Below are 18,923 nucleotides of genomic sequence, written 5' to 3'. Positions count from 1 at the left end.
GTTGCCGGAGAGGAAGGAAACCACTCAGGGATTTCACCATGCCAATGGTGACTTTAAAACAGATTGAGTTTAATAGCTTTGACAGGAGAAAATGGAGGATGGATCAATTACTCAACAACACTAACCTAAATGACAGAGTGAAAAGAAGGAAGCGTGTACAGAATACAAATATTGTTTGCAATAAGGCAGTAAAGTAAAACTGCAAAAAATGTGGCAAAGAAATCTAATTTTTGTCTTGAATACAAAAAGCGTTATGTTTGGGGCAAATCCAACACAACACCACTGAGTACCACTCTTTCTATTTTCAAGCATGGTGGTGGCTGCATCATGTTATGGGTATGCTTGTCATCAGCAAAGACTAGAGATTATAGAACTAAGCACAGACAAAATCCTAGAGGAAAAACTGGTTCAGTCTACTTTTCAACAGACACTGGGAGCCAAATTCACCTTTCAGCAGGACAATAACCTAAAACACAAGCCAAATATAAACTGGAGTTGCTTACCAAGACGATGTTGACTGTTCCTTAGTGGCCTAGTTCCAATTTTGATTTAAATTGCCTTGAAGATCTATGGCAAGACTTTAAAATGACTGTTTAGCAATGATCAACAACCAACTTCAGAGCTTGAAGAATTTTTTAAAGAAACGTACCCAGAAAGACTCACAGCTGTAATCGCTGCCAAAGGTGCAAAGTTTTGACTCAGCGGTGTGAATACTTATGTAAATTAGGTAGTTCTGAATTTCATTCTAAACATGTTTTCACTTTGTCGTTATGAGGCATTGTGTGTAGATACGTGAGAAAAAAATCAATTGAATCAATTTTGAATTTACGCTGCAACACAACAAAATCTGGAATAACTCAAGGGGTATGAATACTTTCTGAAGGCATTGTACGTTGACTTCTATTATATATGTGCAGTCATGGCTACTTTGGTTGTCAGACTTGTGTATAAAATAGGAATCTCTAAATATGTCATGTGCGACTGCACAATCCACCGACTGAGCAAAGGAACATGCCCTTAACTGTGGTTGTTACAGAGCCACCAAGTCATAATTATGTCTAATTATCCCTGCCCATTTCTAAATTTTTTCTTTTAATCTTAACCACACTGCTAACCAACATGCTTGGGAAGTGAAGGTCAAGCCATGAGTCCCCCTAAACATGACCTGCCAAACCATGCTTCTTAACACCTGCCCACTTAACCCGGAAGCCAGCCACACCAACATGTCAGGAAACATTATTCAACTGACAACAGAGGTCAGCCTGCAGGCGCCTGGCCCGCCACAAGGAGTCGCTAGAACGCAATGAGCCAAGTAAAGCTCCCCGGCCAAACCCTCATGACCCTGGGCCAATTGTGCACCGCCCTATGGGACTCCCTATCACGGCCAGTTGTGATTCAGCCCAGGATTGAACCCGGGTCTGTAGTGACGCCTCTAGCACTGAGATGCAGTGCCTTAGACTGTTGCATCACTCGGGAGGCCCCACTGCTAACCTTATATTAAATTAAGACTAAAAGCTATTTTTTTTTTGTGGCCATGAAAGCTAGTGGAAATCTTTAACTGTCAAAGAGCGACTGAACTTCCTGATTTGGCCTTGTTTTGAAGCTTGGTTAAGAAATGCTAAAAAATAGTTACCTTGGGGGTGTGGTTTGATTTGGGTGTTTCTTGGGGGTGTCTTTGCCATTCAATTACAACAAACAAGGGAAATAGTGAGTACAGTGAGGTAAGCTAAGCTATTGTAGCTTTTCTAAGGAGAGAACAAAGTCCTGAACTTGAGGACCCCTCCTGACTGACTCGCCATCTCAAGATGGCCAGGAAATTCAGTTCTATGTGTAGGTTAAAGCCTAGTCTCGTACGAACCATCAGGATGTAAGCTCGTGAGATCAAGATGGTTCGTACCAGGCTAGGTTGAGGAGGGATTTGCTGCTTTGGTAGATGTGGTTGTCGTTGGAGTAGTATTGGAAGTCGAGGTTGAAGTGGTAGAGGATCTGACCAAGGGGGAGGATTTAGATGATGAAGAGTAAGGGGTCCAGCACACAAAAAGTGTCTTGAAGATTAATATCTTCAATGTTCTGTGTATGTTTAGTATGATGTTGACGGAATATTATCCTAATCCTGACACAGGAATATTCCTGCAAGGTTCCAATGAAACATGTCTAGAACATTCATACTGAGTATTCTGAGAAAATGGTAACCACGTTATGGGTAAGTTCTTTTTGACATTTAGGGTATGGTCTTATGGAAACATTCCTTTCACATCACTGGAACATTCCTATGAAAACTTTAGGTAATGACCTAATGAAACTCTTAAGGGAACGTCTCTAAAATCGTGAGAATGCTGTTAGCTGGGGGTCTACTGTATATATTTTTAATGCAGACATCTCATGCTCTTGACTGCCAAGTGTTTTGTCTCACCAGGGGTGATGGTCAGATTCGGGTTTATGGTCAAAGGAATGAGCGTTACACCGAGGCCTGTACTCTGGAGCGGGATCGATTGGAGGTGGAGGGTCCGTCATGGTCTGGGCGGTGTGTCACAGCATCATCGGACTGAGCTTGTTGTCATTGCAGGCAATCTCAACGCTGTGCGTTACAGGGAAGACATCCTCCTCCCTCACCCTTCCTGCAGTCTCATCCTGACATGACCCTCCAGCATGGCAATGCCACCAGCCATACTGCTCGTTCTGTGCGTGATTTCCTGCAAGACAGGAATGTCAGTGTTCTGCCATGGCCAGCGAAGAGCCCAGATCTGTATCCCATTGAGCACGTCTGGGCCATTCCCCCCAGAAATGTCCGGGAACTTGCAGGTGCCTTGTTGGAAGAGTGGGGTAACATCTCACAGCAAGAACTGGCAATTCTGATGCAGTCCTTGAGGAGGAGATGCAGCTGGTGGCCACACCAGATACTGACTGTTACTTTTGATTTAGGTCCCCCTTTGTTCAGGGACACATTATTCTATTTCTGTTAGTCACTTGTCTGTGGAACTTGTTCAGTTTATGTCTCAGTTGTTCAATCTTGTAATGTTCATACAAATATTTGGACATGTTAAGTTTGCTGAAAATAAACGCAGTTGACAGTGAGAGGATGTTTATTTTTTTGCTGAGATTACTACCATACCCCTTTCAAAGGCACTTAAATCTTTTGTCTTGCCCATTCACCCTATGATTGGATAAGTATTCAACCCCCTGAGGAAATACATGCTACAACCACCTTTGGCAGCAATTAAAGCTGTGTGCCTCTCTGGGTAAGTATCTTAGAGCTTTGCACACCTGGATTGTACAATATTGTCATATTTTTCTTCCAAATATTCTTCAAGCTCTGTCAAGTTGGTTGTTGATCATTGCTAGACAGCCATTGTCAAGTCTTGCCATAGATTTTCAAGCTGATTTAAGTCAAAACTGTAACTAGGCAACTCAGGAACATTCAATATTGTCTTGGTAAGCAACTCCAGTGTATATGTGGCCTTGTGTTTAAGGTAATTGCCTGCTGAAAGGTGAATTTGTCTCCCAATGTCCGTTGGAAAACAGACTGAACCAAGTTTTCCCCTAGGATTTTGCCTGTGCTTATGAAAATGTGAAGAGTGGTACTCAGTGATGTGTTTTATTGGATTTGCCCCAACATAATAATTTGTATTGAGGACATAAAGTTAATTTCTTTGCCACATTTTTTGCAGTTTTACTTTAGTCCCGTATTGCAAACAGGATGCATGTTTTGGAATATGTTTATTCTGTACAGGCTTCCTTCTTTTCACTCTATCCTTTACAGTATGTTAGTATTGTGGAGTAACTACAGTGTTGTTGACCCATCCTCAGTTATCACCTATCACAGCCAATAAATTCTGTAACTATTTTAAAATCACCATTGTCCTCTTAGTGAAATCCCTGAGCGGTTTTCCTCCTCTCCGACAACTGAGTTAGGAAGGACGCCTGTATCTTTCTAATGACTGGGTGTATTGATGCACCATCCAAAGTGTAATTTATAACTGCACCATACTCAGAGATATTCAATGTCAGTTTTCTTTACCCATGTACCAATAGTTGCCCTTCTTTGCTAACCATTGTAAAACTTGCCTGGTCTTTGTGGTCGAATCTGTGCTTGAAATTCACTGCTTGACTCAGGGACCTTACATATAATTGTATATGTGGGGTACAGAGATGGGGTAGTCCATGCAACTTATTATGTGACTTGTTAAGCACATTTTTACTCCAGAACTTATTTAGGCTTGTCATAACAAAAGGGTTGAACACTTATTGGCTCAAGACATTTTTTATTAATTTGTAAAAAAAAAAAAAAGGTAAACATAAAAACACAATTCCACTTTGATATTACGGGGTATTGTGTGTAGATCAGTGACACAAAATCTCTATTGAATCCATTTTAAATTCAGGCTGTAACAAAATGGGAAAAGTCAAAGGGTGAGAATACTTTCTGAAACCACTAAAGCTGTTCTACAAGTGGTCTCAGGCAGTCGGTAAATAATGAGCGTTTTCAAGTGGAACTTTAGTAACAATGGTTTAGGGAAAACGTTCTGAAATGTATGCTCCTATGAAGGTTCTAACGATGAAATTAGCCTTAAGATGCTTTTGGGAAACTGGGCCCTGCACAGGTTTGACTGAATAAGGTGTACTCCTCTGTCACGATGTGAACCTTTTTGGGTATAGCTAGTGGCTTCCCCCTCGCTCTCTCCTACACCCAGGTTCTGTTATCTCATGTCGTAAATTCCTGGAGGAGACTCTCCCCCCGGCCGAAAGAGACACATAGAGAGAACAAAGGATTTCACATGGCGAACTCCTAAATCCCCAAAATGAGGATTTGATACAAAATGTCCACTAGTGGGAATGGTCCGTGGACACTTATGACAGATGTGACGAGTGTGTTTCATTTGGTGATCTCAGAGAGGACAGGAAACACACATGACTATATTTCTGAATACAGTTCAGAATATTTGGCCAAGGAAACATTTCTGGTTGGTCTCAGGGAAGGTAAAACAGTTAGGAAGGGAGACTTTTAAAACAGGATTGAGTGAAGTAGCAGCATGTTAAAGAGCAACTAATGAGCATGGAGAGCCTCACAAGTTTGACAATGAGCTTTTACAGTTGAAGTCGGAAGTTTACATACACTTAGGTTGGAGTCATTAAAACTAGTTTTTCAACCACTCCACACATTTCTTGTTAACAACTATAGTTTTGACAAGTCGGTTAGGACATCTACTTTGTGCATGCCAAGTAATTTTTCCAACAATTGTTTACAGACAGATTATTTCACTAATAATTCACTGTCTCACAATTCCAGTGGGTCAGAAGTTTATATACACTAAGTTGACTGTGCGTTTAAAAAGCTTGTAAAATTCCAGAAAATGATGTCATGTCTTTAGAAGCTTCTGATAGACTAATTGACATCATTTGAGTCAATTGGAGGTGTACCTGTGGATGTATTTCAAGGCCTACCTTCAAACTCAGTGCCTCTTTGCTTGACGTCATGGGAAAATCAAAAGAAATCAGCCAAGACATCAGCATTTTTTTGAGACCTCCACAAGTCTGGTTCATCCTTGGAAGCAATTTCCAAATGCCTGAAGGTACCATGTTCATATGTACAATCAATAGTACACAAGTATAAACACCATGGCACAACAGCAAAGGACCTTGTGAAGATGCTGGCAGAAACACGTACAAAATGATCTATATCCACAGTAAAACGATATCCTATATTGACATAACCTGAAAGGCCGCTCAGCAAGGAAGAAGCCACTGCTACAGGACAGCCATAACAAAAGTCAGACTACGGTTTGCAACTGCACATGGGGACAAAGATTGTGCTTTTTGGAGAAATGTCCTCTGGTCTGATGAAACAAAAAATATTACTGTTTGGCCATAATGACCATCATTATGTTTAGAGGAAAAAGGGGGACGCTTGCAAGCTGAAGAACACCATCCCAACCGTGAAGCACGAGGGTGGCAGCATAATGTTGTAGGGGTGCTTCGCTGCAGGAGGAACTGGTGCACTTCACAAAATACATATCATGAGGCAGGAAAATTATGTGGATATATTGAAGCAACATCTCCAGACATCAGTCAGGAAGTTAAAGCTTGGTCGCAAATGGGTCTTCCAAATGGACAATGACCCCAAACATACATCCAAAGTTGTGGCAAAATGGCTCAAGGACAACAAAGTCAAGGTATTGGAGTGACCATCACAAAGCCCCGACCGCAATCATATAGAACATTTGTGGACAGAACTGAAAAAGAGTGTGTGAGCAAGGAGGCCTACAAACCTGACTCAATTAAGCCAGCTCTGTCAGGAGGATTGGGCCAAAATTCACCCAACTTATTGTGGGAAGCTTGTGTAAGGGTACCTGAAGTGTTTGACCCAAGTTAAACAATTTAAAGGCAATGATACCAAATACTAATTGAGGTTAGGTAAACTTCTGACCCACTGGGAATGGGATGAAAGAAATAAAAGTTAAAATACATAATTCTCTCTCCTATTATTCTGACATTTCACATTCTTAAAATAAAGTGGTAATCCTAACTGACCTAAGACAGGGAATTTTTACTACGATTAGATGTCAGGAATTGTGAAAAACTGAGTTTAAAATATTTGGCTGAGGTGTATGTAAACGTCTGACTTCAACTGTATGTACATTTCTCAATTATGGGGTGTGCATCTAATTCTTGTATACAATGAATGAGTAAAGATGAAACTGTGTGAAATACTGTAATATGACGTTAAACCTTTCATGTGAAAGAATTGTAATTCCCTTTAAAGTTTAACTAAGTAATTGGCCCGCCCCCATGAGCACAGGCATGATCTGGCGTCATGGAACCGCCCTTTTCTGCTGTTACGAATAAAACCCCTCTTGAGGAAATCCTCTTCAGACCACGTGTATAAAACCCCCTCCTGAGGAAATCCTCTTTAGACCACGTGTACCTCGATGGACACCGAGGGGGCACAGGTTGAGTTTAGACCACAAAAACCTCAGTACAAGCTTAGGTTACAATGGTTGTTGAATTCCTAACCATACCACGTGGAGCATTGGCTACACGGGTGGAAATGGTTAAACTCTGAGACTATCGAGCCCGACAGAATAAGAGCAAATCTTAGATACTAATTACTAGTCTGCAGCTAGAAAATATGTCAATCTGGGATGCGAAGACCGACAACCGCCGAAACATCTATTCTATGAGATAATTTCTGAATGGTACTCTGAAGTACACATTCTAACCACGAAATACTTTCGATCTTCAGGGAGGCAGAGAGAGAGATGATGATGAACTGACTCTCCAACAGAAGGACTGACGATTCCAACAGAGATCACGATGAGACACTGGGCGTAAATATATATATATATTGATTGCAATTATTCCCGAATGAGTGAGCGTTCATGTGCAAAGGATTAGCATTTCAATTAATATAATTATCAACTGTGTAGTGACTCATTTTGTCTTTCCCGCCGTTCTCAGTCCTCACCCACTTCCCTTTGTCCGCCAAGCCATCATATCGGCTTAGCCCACTAGGGAACGTCCCATATCATTTCCTTGTAACTATAACTGTTGTTTGTTTATGCATTTCTGTGATTATTTAGTTAGTTAGTAAATTAATTATTAAGACAATTGGTGTATGGATGATTCATAGTAAAGGCTGGGTTCATGCAGGTAACCAATAATTTACAACATTTGGAATGAGACTAACGTGAGGTAAAGAATAATTCATTAATTAGAAGGATAATTGATCAGATATTAAAATATCTGAAGAGTTATATTAGGAAAATTATAACTTTGTAATCTGAATATTTCCGTTGGTGCCCCGACTTCCTAGTTAATTACATTTACATGATTAGTTTAATCACATAATAATAATTACAGAGAAATGATTTGATAAAATAACAGTCTTCAATTTAATGATGCCAAAGACACGACACCTCAAGGGTGATTAATACTAATTGGCACAGGTTTCTACTTTTCCTGTTATGTGTTGTTGGCTATGTGTGTATTGCGTTGTTGTGAAGAAGAGAGACAATGTGGTGGCACATCTGTGGCTAGGTTTCCATACAATTGGCTAAATAAAATATGCAATTTTTTTCACCAGAGATGTTTCAATCAAATTGATTTGTTGCGGATAAAAGTCTGTTTGTGATGACATAGTGCACATAAAAATACATTTGCTGTTAAATTCCCATATCCCTAATAGAAAATACAAGTTTAATGGGTTTCCATTGCATTGAACTCTACTGATGGTTTTGTCACAAAATAATTGCGTTATATAGTGAGTGTGCCCACTCTGGTATTGGTACGTGTGCTCTAGCTAACAGCTCACAGATACAGTGTGGGTATAGTACATGATGAAATTACTATGGACAAAAAAGAGCCAGATGATTTTAATGTCAAACGGCAGCCAATCATCATGTCACCAGAATAAGACCCTTGATATTCATTGGAAAGGAGAATCAAGCTCATCACCTTGCACTTTCACCACCTTGTAAAGTTCATCATAACTTATTTTATCTGTAGCCTAATAAACTGCATTCTTTCCCGAGTCGTAGCACACGTCATCGCGTGACTGCAAGTTTACTTTGATATTTGCGCATAAAATCATTTCCACCAGCATTTCTCATTTTTTATCCAACATGTACTTTACTCGCATAAAACATTCGATGGAAACCTGTCTTGTGACACAAAATACAGCATTTTATTCAGCGAATTCTCCATTGGCACATAAGTAAATTTGATTTACATGTGTTAACTGTAAATTACATACTTATTATTTCATTGTCAAGACAATGGCAACACAAAACCTACATTTTTTGATTGTTTATGTCTGACCCATATATCACAGTCATAGGGTTAGCTATGTGCTCAATCATAAATAGTATATAGGCTATAATCTATACATTACCAGGGGTGACAACAACAGACATCAGGAAACCTCCACAACTGTTGTCCCTCATCATACAATCACACATAAATCCAAATAGGCATTTGTCAATCATATAACATACTAACATATACATAATATATTCATATACTATATTTATATGTTAAAAATACTGTACTCAATTACTTGATTCAGTGCTTGGTTATGGGGATAATTTAAGACACTATTGATAAGGGTTTACCACTTGGGTAAAATCAGGTTTAGTAAGGAGAGGTCAGGTGCATAATGGATAGAAAATAAGTACTCGTGCTTTCAATGCTATTTGTATTTTTGTATATCTTTAAAAAATAATTTTGACAACAACATCAACAGTGCAATGCAAATACAAATGGCCGCTCCCATTAGTGGGTGCTCTGGTCAGTGGGTGCACTTGACCCCAGCCCAAAGGGATTTTGCAAGGGTGGGAAGGACCAAGACCCGCCTGACATCCGGGCGAGCATGGAAGCAAGCGCACCCATAACCACCAGGTATTTTAGTGCAATTACATGAGAGAATGAAAACAATTTTCAAGACGTGTGCTCTTTTAATATATATGCACACACACACACTGTACATACACTACTGTTCAAAATTTTGGGTTCAGTTATAAATGTCCTTGTTTTTGAAAGAAAAGCAAATTTTTTTGTGGTTTAAAATAGCATCAAATTGATCAGAAATACAGTGTAGACGTTGTTAATGTTGTAAATGACTGGAATGTAGCTGGAAATGGCAGATTTTTAATGGAATATCTACATAGGCATACAGGGGCACATTATCAGCAACCATCACTCATGTATTCCAATGGCAAGTTGTGGCTCAAAATGGCCAGAAACAAAGAACTTTCTTCTGAAACTCGTCAGTACAAGTCATTTACGACATTCACAATGTATACACTGCATCAATCTGATGTTATTTTAATGAACCATTTTTTTGCTTTTCTTTCAAAAACAAGGACATTTTTAAGTGACCACAAACTTTTCAACTGTAGTGGTATACAGTATGTGCAACATGATTACATGACACATTTACAGTGGGGCAAAAAATTATTTAGTCAGCCACCAATTGTGCAAGTTCTCCCACTTAAAAAGATGAGAGAGGCCTGTAATTTTCATCATAGGCACACTTCAATTATGACAGACAAAATGAGAAGAAAAAAAATCCAGAAAATCACATTGTAGGATTTTTAATGAATTTATTTGCAAATTATGGTGGAAAATAAGTATTTGGTCACCTACAAACAAGCAAGATTTCTGGCTCTCACAGACATGTAACTTCTTCTTTAAGAGGCTCCTCTGTCCTCCACTCGTTACCTGTATTAATGGCACCTGTTTGAACTTGTTATCAGTATAAAAGAGCAATTATTAGGAAATGGAAGACATACAAGACCACTGATAATCTCCCTCGATCTGGGGCTCCACGCAAGATCTCACCCCGTGGGGTCAAAATTATCACAAGAACGGTGAGCAAAAATCCCAGAACCACACGGGGGGACCTAGTGAATGACCTGCAGAGAGCTGGGACCAAAGTAACAAAGCCTACCATCAGTAACACACTACGCCGCCAGGGACTCAAATCCTGCAGTGTCAGACGTGTCCCCCTGCTTAAGCCAGTACATGTCCAGGCCCGTCTGAAGTTTGCTAAAGAGCATTTGGATGATCCAGAAGAAGATTGAGAGAATGTCATATTGTCAGATGAAACTTTTTGGTAAAAACTCAACTCGTCGTGTTTGGAGGACAAAGAATGCTGAGTTGCATCCAAAGAACACCATACCTACTGTGAAGCATTGGGGGTGGAAACATCATGCCTTGGGGCAGTTCTTCTGCAAAGGGACCAGGACGACTGATCCGTGTAAAGGAAAGAATGAATGGGGCCATGTATCGTGAGATTTTGAGTGAAAACCTCCTTCCATCAGCAAGGGCATTGAAGATGAAACGTGGCTGGGTCTTTCAGCATGACAATGATCCCAAACACACCGCCCGGGCAACGAAGGAGTGGCTTCGTAAGAAGCATTTCAAGGTCCTGGAGTGGCCTAGCCAGTCTCCAGATCTCAACCCCATAGAAAATCTTTGGAGGGAGTTGAAAGTCCGTGTTGCCCAGCAACAGCCCCAAAACATCACTGCTCTAGAGGAGATCTGCATGGAGGAATGGGCCAAAATACCAGCAACAGTGTGTGAAGACTTATAGAAAACATTTGACCTCTGTCATTGCCAACAAAGGGTATATAACAAAGTATTGAGAAAAACTTTTGTTATTGACCAAATACTTATTTTCCACCATAATTTGCAAATAAATTCATTAAAAATCCTACAATGTGATTTTCTGGATTTCTTTTTCTAATTTTGTCTGTCATAGTTGAAGTGTACCTATGATGAAAATTACAGGCCTCTCTCATCTTTTTAAGTGGGAGAACTTGCACAATTGGTGGCTGACTAAATATTTTTTTGCCCCACTATATATCAATATCACTTACTAGGAATTATTCACAACAGTGTGTCAGTTTAGTGCAAAAATATATCCAGCAAACATGTCCACATTGGCAAGATGTGGGCCCAATGGGGGCAAAAATATTGGCCCCATGTAGGCTGCTAATATTAGGCCAATGCTCCTTTGCTCATCGTCTCAACGTTGGCCCCAAAGGCATTTGTGCAGAGTGGGCAGCCCATATCTGGTAAAGGCAGCACTCACGTTGCCTGAAATAAGCCCATCTTTTACCAGGAAACATGCCCACATTGGCATGTGGAAACAGTGCGGAGAGGAAGTTTTCACCACTATTTCAATGTAATTTCTTGTCCTAGAGAGGAAATGCATGTTTAGATTCCACCTCTGAAGAATGACGAAGGAGACCCAAATTGGGTGTGGGAATTTCCACATAGAATTTCCACATGGAGTTTAATACAGCTAATATGTTATCTGTATTCAAAAGATTAGCCAGCTGGCTCTATGACTGGTTCTGGAGCTGGATTTGTCATACGCATTGATTTAGGGAAAACTTTACCACAGATGAAAACCACTGGCCTATCTTTGACTTCTCTATCTATAAGTTATCTCCAAAGTTTTATCATCTTCCATAAATTGCGCCATAGAAATAGTTAAAAAGAATAAGATGAAGCTACAGTAATATGGATATTGATACATTTCTACATTGTAATGGACACAGTGCAACCTTTGGTAAGTAGGCTGATGCAGGCTTAGGCTGCGGTACAGCAATGCTAAGTGAGCCCGTTCTCATGAAATGATAGGCTGCAATGATCATGCATGGCGCAAATTACATGTAACTTTAAGGAGAAGGGCCTTGGTCAGAGAGGTGACCAAGAACCCAATGGTCACTCTGACAGAGGTCCAGAGTTCCTCTGTGGAGATGGGAGAATTTTCGAGAACCATCTCTGCAGCACTCTATCAATCAGGCCTTTATGGTACAGTGGCCTGACGGAAACCACTCCTCAGTAAAAGGCACATGACAGCCCGATTGGAGTTTGCCAAAAGGCACCTAAAGGACTCTCAGACCATGGGAAAAACAAGATTCTCTGGTCTGATGAAAGCAAGATTGAATTATTTGGCCTGAATGCCAAGCGTCCCGTCTGGAGGAAACCTGGCACTATCCCTACGTTGAAGCATAGTTGTGGCAGCATCATGCTGTGGGGATGTTTTTCAGCGACAGGGACTGAGAGACTAGTCAGGGTCGAGGGAAAGATGAAAGGAGCAAAGTACAAAGACATCCTTGATGAAAACCTGCTCCAGGGTGCTCTGGACATCAAACTTGGGCGAAGGTTCACCTTCCAACAGGACAACACACAGCCAAGACAATGCAGGTGTGGCTTCGGAACAAGTCCTTGAGTGGCCCAGAGAGAGCCCAGACTTGAACCCAATTGAACATATCTGGAGAGACCTGAAAATAGCTGTGCAGCAATGCTCCCCATCCAACCTGACAGAGCTTGAGAGGATCTGCAGAGAAGAATGGAAGAAACTGTAATCGCTGCCAAAGGTGCTTCAACAAAGTACTGAGTAAAGGGTCTGAATATTTATGCAAATGTGATAGTTTTTAAAAATGTGTTAAGTTTTCTAAAAACCTTTTATGGGGTATTGTGTGTAGATTGATGAGGGGAAAAAAACACAATTTTGAAAAAGAAAGGGTCTGAATAGTTTCCGAATGCACTGTAGATGGGAGGGGTTGAGGGTAGCTGAAGGGTGAGACTAAAAACAAACACAAGATAACTAATGTAAAATATACTGTGTCTGTAAAATGGATATAGTATGTATAAGCTGTCAGTAGAAGCCTAAGTATTGTTGTCCATTAGTTTACTCCAATTAGGGGAGGGGTGGTAGCGTTAGGGGAAAATAATAAAGGAAAATATATTTACAAAAACAAATATATGGGGGATTTGAAATGATGCAGACAATTACATTGATAGAATATCTATCTGCAATATTAAAGTTGATCTACCCTTTAAAAAAATATAAATAATGTGCGCTCTATTCACAGCAGTCTATTTCTAGGCGCTTGAATTTCAAGTTTGTGAGTTTCAAGTTTGGGAAAGCTTACAATTTATCCTACCATTTCTACCGAAACTGTGTCCTAGTTATGTTTTTCATATGCGCATTTTCGTGAAACAGTTTCATTTCAATAATAACATTTTCATTTCTCAAAATTATTGTCACCTGGTTAATAATACAAATCGGAATTAAAATGATAAAAATCTAAAATTATAATTCCACTAATGCAAGAGCACCAGCTTCTGCCGTATGGGCACATTGATTCACCATGAGCCATTGGTGGCTAAAGAAATGAGAGATAGCCAAGGCTAATGTAGCAGTAGGCCTATAACTTCCTTTGTCAACTAAGTAAATATACATAAATCTGACAAATAAAAACAGTAAATATCCTGATGACAATGCAGGTTCTTTCAATTGCATTAATCTCTCTACTCTGCCTATCTGCCTCCCTTTCTATCTGTCTTGAATTGCACTATCGCTAGCGTAGGGCAACATTGTAGCCTATCAACTCAATCAACTGCCTCAATTTGTCGGGTCATGGACTAAAAGGTGTCGAAAGCGTTCCACATGGATGCTGGCCCATGTTGACTCCAATGCTTCCCACAGTTGTGTCAAGTTGTCTGGAATACTTTTGGGTGGTGGATCATTCATGATAAACACGGGAGTTTGGTTCCCGGTAGCCGTAGCCTTTTCAATGTCTGCCATATTACCAAAGAGGGTACAGTAGAAATTCACGATCACACTTGTAGGCGATGTCATGGCGACGTTGGCTAACACGTCATCGAGTCTAACGGCCGTCTGCTCATGTGCAGGACGTCAAATCAAAGGCACTCCTTCGATATAAAGTTAATTTTTACAAAAATGAAAATGTGTCAGTTTGTAACTTTCATGAGGTTGGAGTAATAACATGTTCAACTACTTAAGCTATTGGCTCGAATCTAGGTTGTGTTTTTACATGTAGAGAAAAGGAACAAAGGAAGAATTTTGAATTTCTCTCATTGACTTCTCAAACCCCAAACCCCAGCCTGGTCTGTTTGGCAAGTGTTCCCGCAATGGTGGGCCTCTGGGTTTAGAAACTCTTTGATATGACCTTGCTAGCCCGTGTTGTGTGTGTGCGTGCAAGTCGAAAAGACATGTTGACTCACTCTACTTGTAGAGAAATGCCAATGCCATCCTCCTCTTTCATGTTGCCTAAACAGTCTGTGACTGTCATATAGTACACACTTGTAGTTTTTGCTGTCCTAGTCTACCTGGCTAAAACGCTTACTTGTTAGCCTAACTTCCTTTCAAGGGCAACGATGCACCAGGCCAGCTAGTTAATAACATTAGCCTGCTACATCTAGCTACATGTTGAACTTCCATCCTCTCAGGGCAGCAGTACAATGTATGAATTTATGGTTGGATCAGAATCACAGTTGTAATTATTGGCTAGCATGGAGAATTAAGTAAAACCACAACTCCAAATCCTTATCTCCTCCATGGCTAATTTAGGAAATGGATGTTTTTAGCTCACTAGCCACCGGAGGACAACGACACAACGAGATGCAACAATACGTTTTTTTTTCCTGTGAATTACATTTGGCTTCTGATGTGATGTGATTGGTGTGAAGCCAAATCCAAGCTGGCTTCCCCTGACACTTTTTTGGTGCACCAGGACCATACACACTGTGCTATCTAACCTCCAAACGAGCTTCAATGCCATACAACACTCCTTCCGTGGCCTCCAACTGCTCTTAAACGCTAGTAAAACCAAATGCATGCTTTTCAACCGTTCGCAGCCTGCACCCGCACCCGCACGCCTGACTAGCATCACCACCCTGGATGGTTCCGACCTAGAATATGTGGACATCTATAAGTACCAAGGTGTCTGGCTAGACTGTAAACTCTCCTTCCAGACTCACATCAAACAAATCAAATCTAGAGTCAAATCTACTGTTTTTATTTATTTACTTTTCTGCTCTTTTGCACACCAGTATCTCTACCTGCACATGACCATCTGATCATTTATCTCTCCAGTGTTAATCTGCTAAATTGTAATCATTTGCCTACCTCCTCATGCCTTTTGCACACAATGTACATAGACTCTTTTTTTCTTTTTTTCTACTGTTATTGACTTGTTTATTGTTTACTCTATGTGTAATTCTGTGTTGTTGTGTGTTCACACTGCTATGCTTTATCTTGGCCAGGTCGCAGTTGTAAATGAGAACTTGTTCTCAACTAGCCTACCTGGTTAAATAAAATAAAAATAAAAAACAGCTGAGATCGCTCAGTTTAGCTCAACGACAATTGGATATTATTAATTCAAAAAATTATCAAGGGAGGCCAAATGCTTGCTGGCTTCCCTTTGCGTTCAAAGCTACGGGTGGAAACAATGTCATACTCTTTTTGACCAGACAGCATCAGATAGATGGGCTACACATATTGAGACAGAGGGGCGCTGTTTCGCTTGCTTTGATGCTTTCTCCGGTTAGATACATTTCATTCAATTCACAAGAGGCTGAATGTATGAGAGACAGAGAGACAAAAGACAATCATTTTGTATGTATTTTTCTTTTTTTGGGGGGGGGAGGCCTGGATTCTCTTGGCATCAATAAATACATGCTACTGGCTTGGTGTGGACTGGCCTGTGTCGGGCTGATGTGGGATTGCTTTGGGCTAGTCCATGTTGGGCTGGTGTGGGCTAGCCCGTTCCCACCTTGCCAATCGAATACCCACATGGGGCCAATAGAGTGATGTTTGCTGGGTACAGTTTTCTTTTTCTTTGATTTTGCATTGTCATTTTCTCTTTTGCATGGATGAATGTTTCAGACAGAGATATAGAACAATTAGAACAGAATCAGGAATCACTTTATTCCTTCTGAACAAAAATATAAATGCAACATGCAACAATTTCAACGATTTTACTGAGTTTCAGTTCATATAAGGAAATCAGTTAATTGAAATAAATTAATTAGGCCCTAATCTATGACTTCACATGACTGGAAATACAGATATGCATCTGTTGGTCACAGACACCTTTGAAAAAAAGGTAAGGGCGGGGATCAGAAAACCAGTCAGTAACTAGTGTGACCACCATTTGCCTCATGCAGCACAACATCTCCTTCACGTAGAGTTGATCAGGCTGTTTACTGTGGCCTGTAGAATGTTGTTCCACTGATTGTCCATGGCTGTGCGATGTTGCTGAATATTGGCGGGAACTGGAGAAAACTGTCATACATGTTGATCCAGAGCATCCCAAACATGCTCAATGTGTGACATGCCAGGTGAGTATGCAAGCAATTGGGAGAACTAGGATATTTTCAGCTTCCAGGAATTGTGTACAGATCCCTGAGACATGGGGCCATGCATTATCATGCTGAAACAAGAAGTGATGGCAGCGGACGAATGGCACGTCAATGGGCTGCAGGTTCTCATCACGGTATCTCTGTGCATTCAAATTGACATTGATAAAATGCAATTGTGTTCATTGTCCATAGCTTATGCCTGCCCATACCATAACACCGCCGCCACCATGGGGCACTCTGTTTTTAACGTTGACATGAGCAAACCACTCGCCCACACGAAGCCATACATGCTCGCTGTCTGCCATCTGCTTGGGTACAGTTGAAACCGGGATTCATCCGTGAAGTGCATACATCAAATTAACATTCAATTCTTTGCCCACAGCTGTGGTGGATATTCTTGCAGTCAGCATGCCAATTGCATGCTCCCTCAAAACTTGAGACATCTGTTGCATTGTGTTGGGTGACAAAACTGCACATTTTAGAGTGGCCTTTTATTGTCCCCAGCACAAGGTGCACATGAAATGATCATGCTGTTTAATCAGCTTCTTGATATGCCACAGCTGTCAGGTGGATGGATTATCTTGGTAAAGGAGAAATGCTCAGTAACAGGGATGTAAACACATTTGAGCTCAACATTTTAGAGAAATCATATTTTTGTGCGTGTCGTTCAGGGATCTTATTTCAGCTAATGAAACATGGGACCAACACTTTACATGTTGCTTTTATATTTTTGTTCAGTGTAGAAATTCCAGGGACCCTCAGATTGTAACATTTGTATGACAAGCCATGATTTTTTTTCCCTTTCCAAGAATGGCGGTCTAGACATCAATATTGCCTCCATTGGTGATGCCTATGGCCAGAGTTTTTCCTGGTTAGACCACATGGTCAGGAAAAACTCCTGGCCTTAGTGATGTTGAATTGAATCTATGGCTTACAGTTCTGTGTGGTATTGAATGCAGTGCAGTTGCTGACAAGGACCCATGTTAGAGCAACTCATAGAACTTTGATCAGTGTTCAGGAAACAACCACACAGACAGCTGAATATGAAAGGAACATTATCCACTAGGCAGAGCACAGCTTTGCCTGGGCCTAAAACTTCCACTGTAGTGTTTGTACCGAATCATCCATCTTGAGCCATTTCTCTTCTTTCAACCTCTTCCTCAGGTTGGAGGGGCCTTCTCTCTCTTGTTATTTCTCTCCACCCATCCCTAATGTACTGCCCTTCATACCTCCATCCCATTTGAACTGAGAAAGTGGGAAAAAGAGAAACAGTTCCAACCACAAAATGAGAAACAACAGAGTGAGAAACAAATTAAAACACTACACATTTCAATTTACAAGAGCCTCCCTCACCTGTTTTATCTCTCTCTCATCCCACATCTGTCACCTAGTGTCCCTGTTAGAAAGACAGGAGGGGCTGGTGACACACACAGGTTCTCTTTCCACACACACACACACACACACACACACACACACACACACACACACACACACACACACACACACACACACACACACACACACACACACACACACACACACACACACACACTTACTGTCGCAGAGTGACTCAATTTATCAAAACGGAACTTCAAGTTGGATCTAGGAGAACTCTTATTCTTTAACTCTAGATTGAAAAGAGAAACAAAACAAGCATTTACAAACAAACATTTCCTCTGATGTAATAACTAAGAAATATTTACGTTAAGTTAGAAAAGTATGATTATTAAAAGCACAGGAAGCTGTTGTCGTGGTTACCAGTGGGGCTGCGACACATAATGACAGGGGTCCCTGAACTCTGACCTTCAACAGTGAGGGAGGGGCTGTGAACAGAAAGGAACACTGAGGGTGCCAGGGTGTTCTAGAGAAAGACATGGAGAGGGATGGAGAGATGTAGAGAAGGGATAAAGTGAGAAATACACTACACATACACACATTCTCATTCTCTTTGAAGCACGCACATGCACTCAAACAGACAGGTCCCACTCACAGGGTCAGTGTCGGTGGCCTCTCCCTCTCCTGCTGCACTGCTGAAGCTACTTGTACTAGATGAGGAGTGTGAGACGTTTGTCCTGCTTGCACTGCACTCATTCAACTTTACACTGCTGGGCCTAGGGGGGGGGTGTAAGAGAGACGTTAACTGCTCCCCTTTAACACACTGCTGGGCCGGGAGAGAGAGAGAGAGAGAGAGAGAGAGAGAGAGAGAGAGAGAGAGAGAGAGAGAGAGAGAGAGAGAGAGAGAG

The 18,923-nt window shown here is 40.9% G+C and overlaps 2 protein-coding genes across 3 annotated transcripts in view; both read right to left on the bottom strand.

Moving 5' to 3' along the window:
* LOC121838636 (NLR family CARD domain-containing protein 3-like) overlaps positions 1–18,923 on the bottom strand; it is a 733,752-nt gene that overhangs the window by 586,791 nt on the left and 128,038 nt on the right. The gene's annotated exons all lie outside the window — the stretch shown is intronic.
* LOC112217142 (rap1 GTPase-activating protein 2-like) overlaps positions 17,254–18,923 on the bottom strand; it is a 77,052-nt gene continuing 75,382 nt past the window's right edge. For both annotated transcript variants that reach the window (XM_042300015.1, XM_042300016.1), the window contains 5 exons: positions 18,671–18,791; positions 18,439–18,541; positions 18,237–18,307; positions 18,034–18,076; positions 17,254–17,925 (listed from right to left, as the gene is read on the bottom strand). In XM_042300015.1, the coding sequence (XP_042155949.1) occupies positions 18,068–18,076; positions 18,237–18,307; positions 18,439–18,541; positions 18,671–18,791 (304 nt within the window). In that variant the 3' untranslated portion in view covers positions 17,254–17,925; positions 18,034–18,067. The remainder of the gene's footprint in view (positions 17,926–18,033; positions 18,077–18,236; positions 18,308–18,438; positions 18,542–18,670; positions 18,792–18,923) is intronic.

Source organism: Oncorhynchus tshawytscha, linkage group LG17, assembly GCF_018296145.1.
Source record: "Oncorhynchus tshawytscha isolate Ot180627B linkage group LG17, Otsh_v2.0, whole genome shotgun sequence".
NCBI classification, from domain to species: Eukaryota; Metazoa; Chordata; class Actinopteri; order Salmoniformes; family Salmonidae; genus Oncorhynchus; species Oncorhynchus tshawytscha.
The sequence above is the reverse complement of the archived record's forward strand: the minus strand, read 5'-3'. Positions and strand labels throughout refer to the sequence as shown.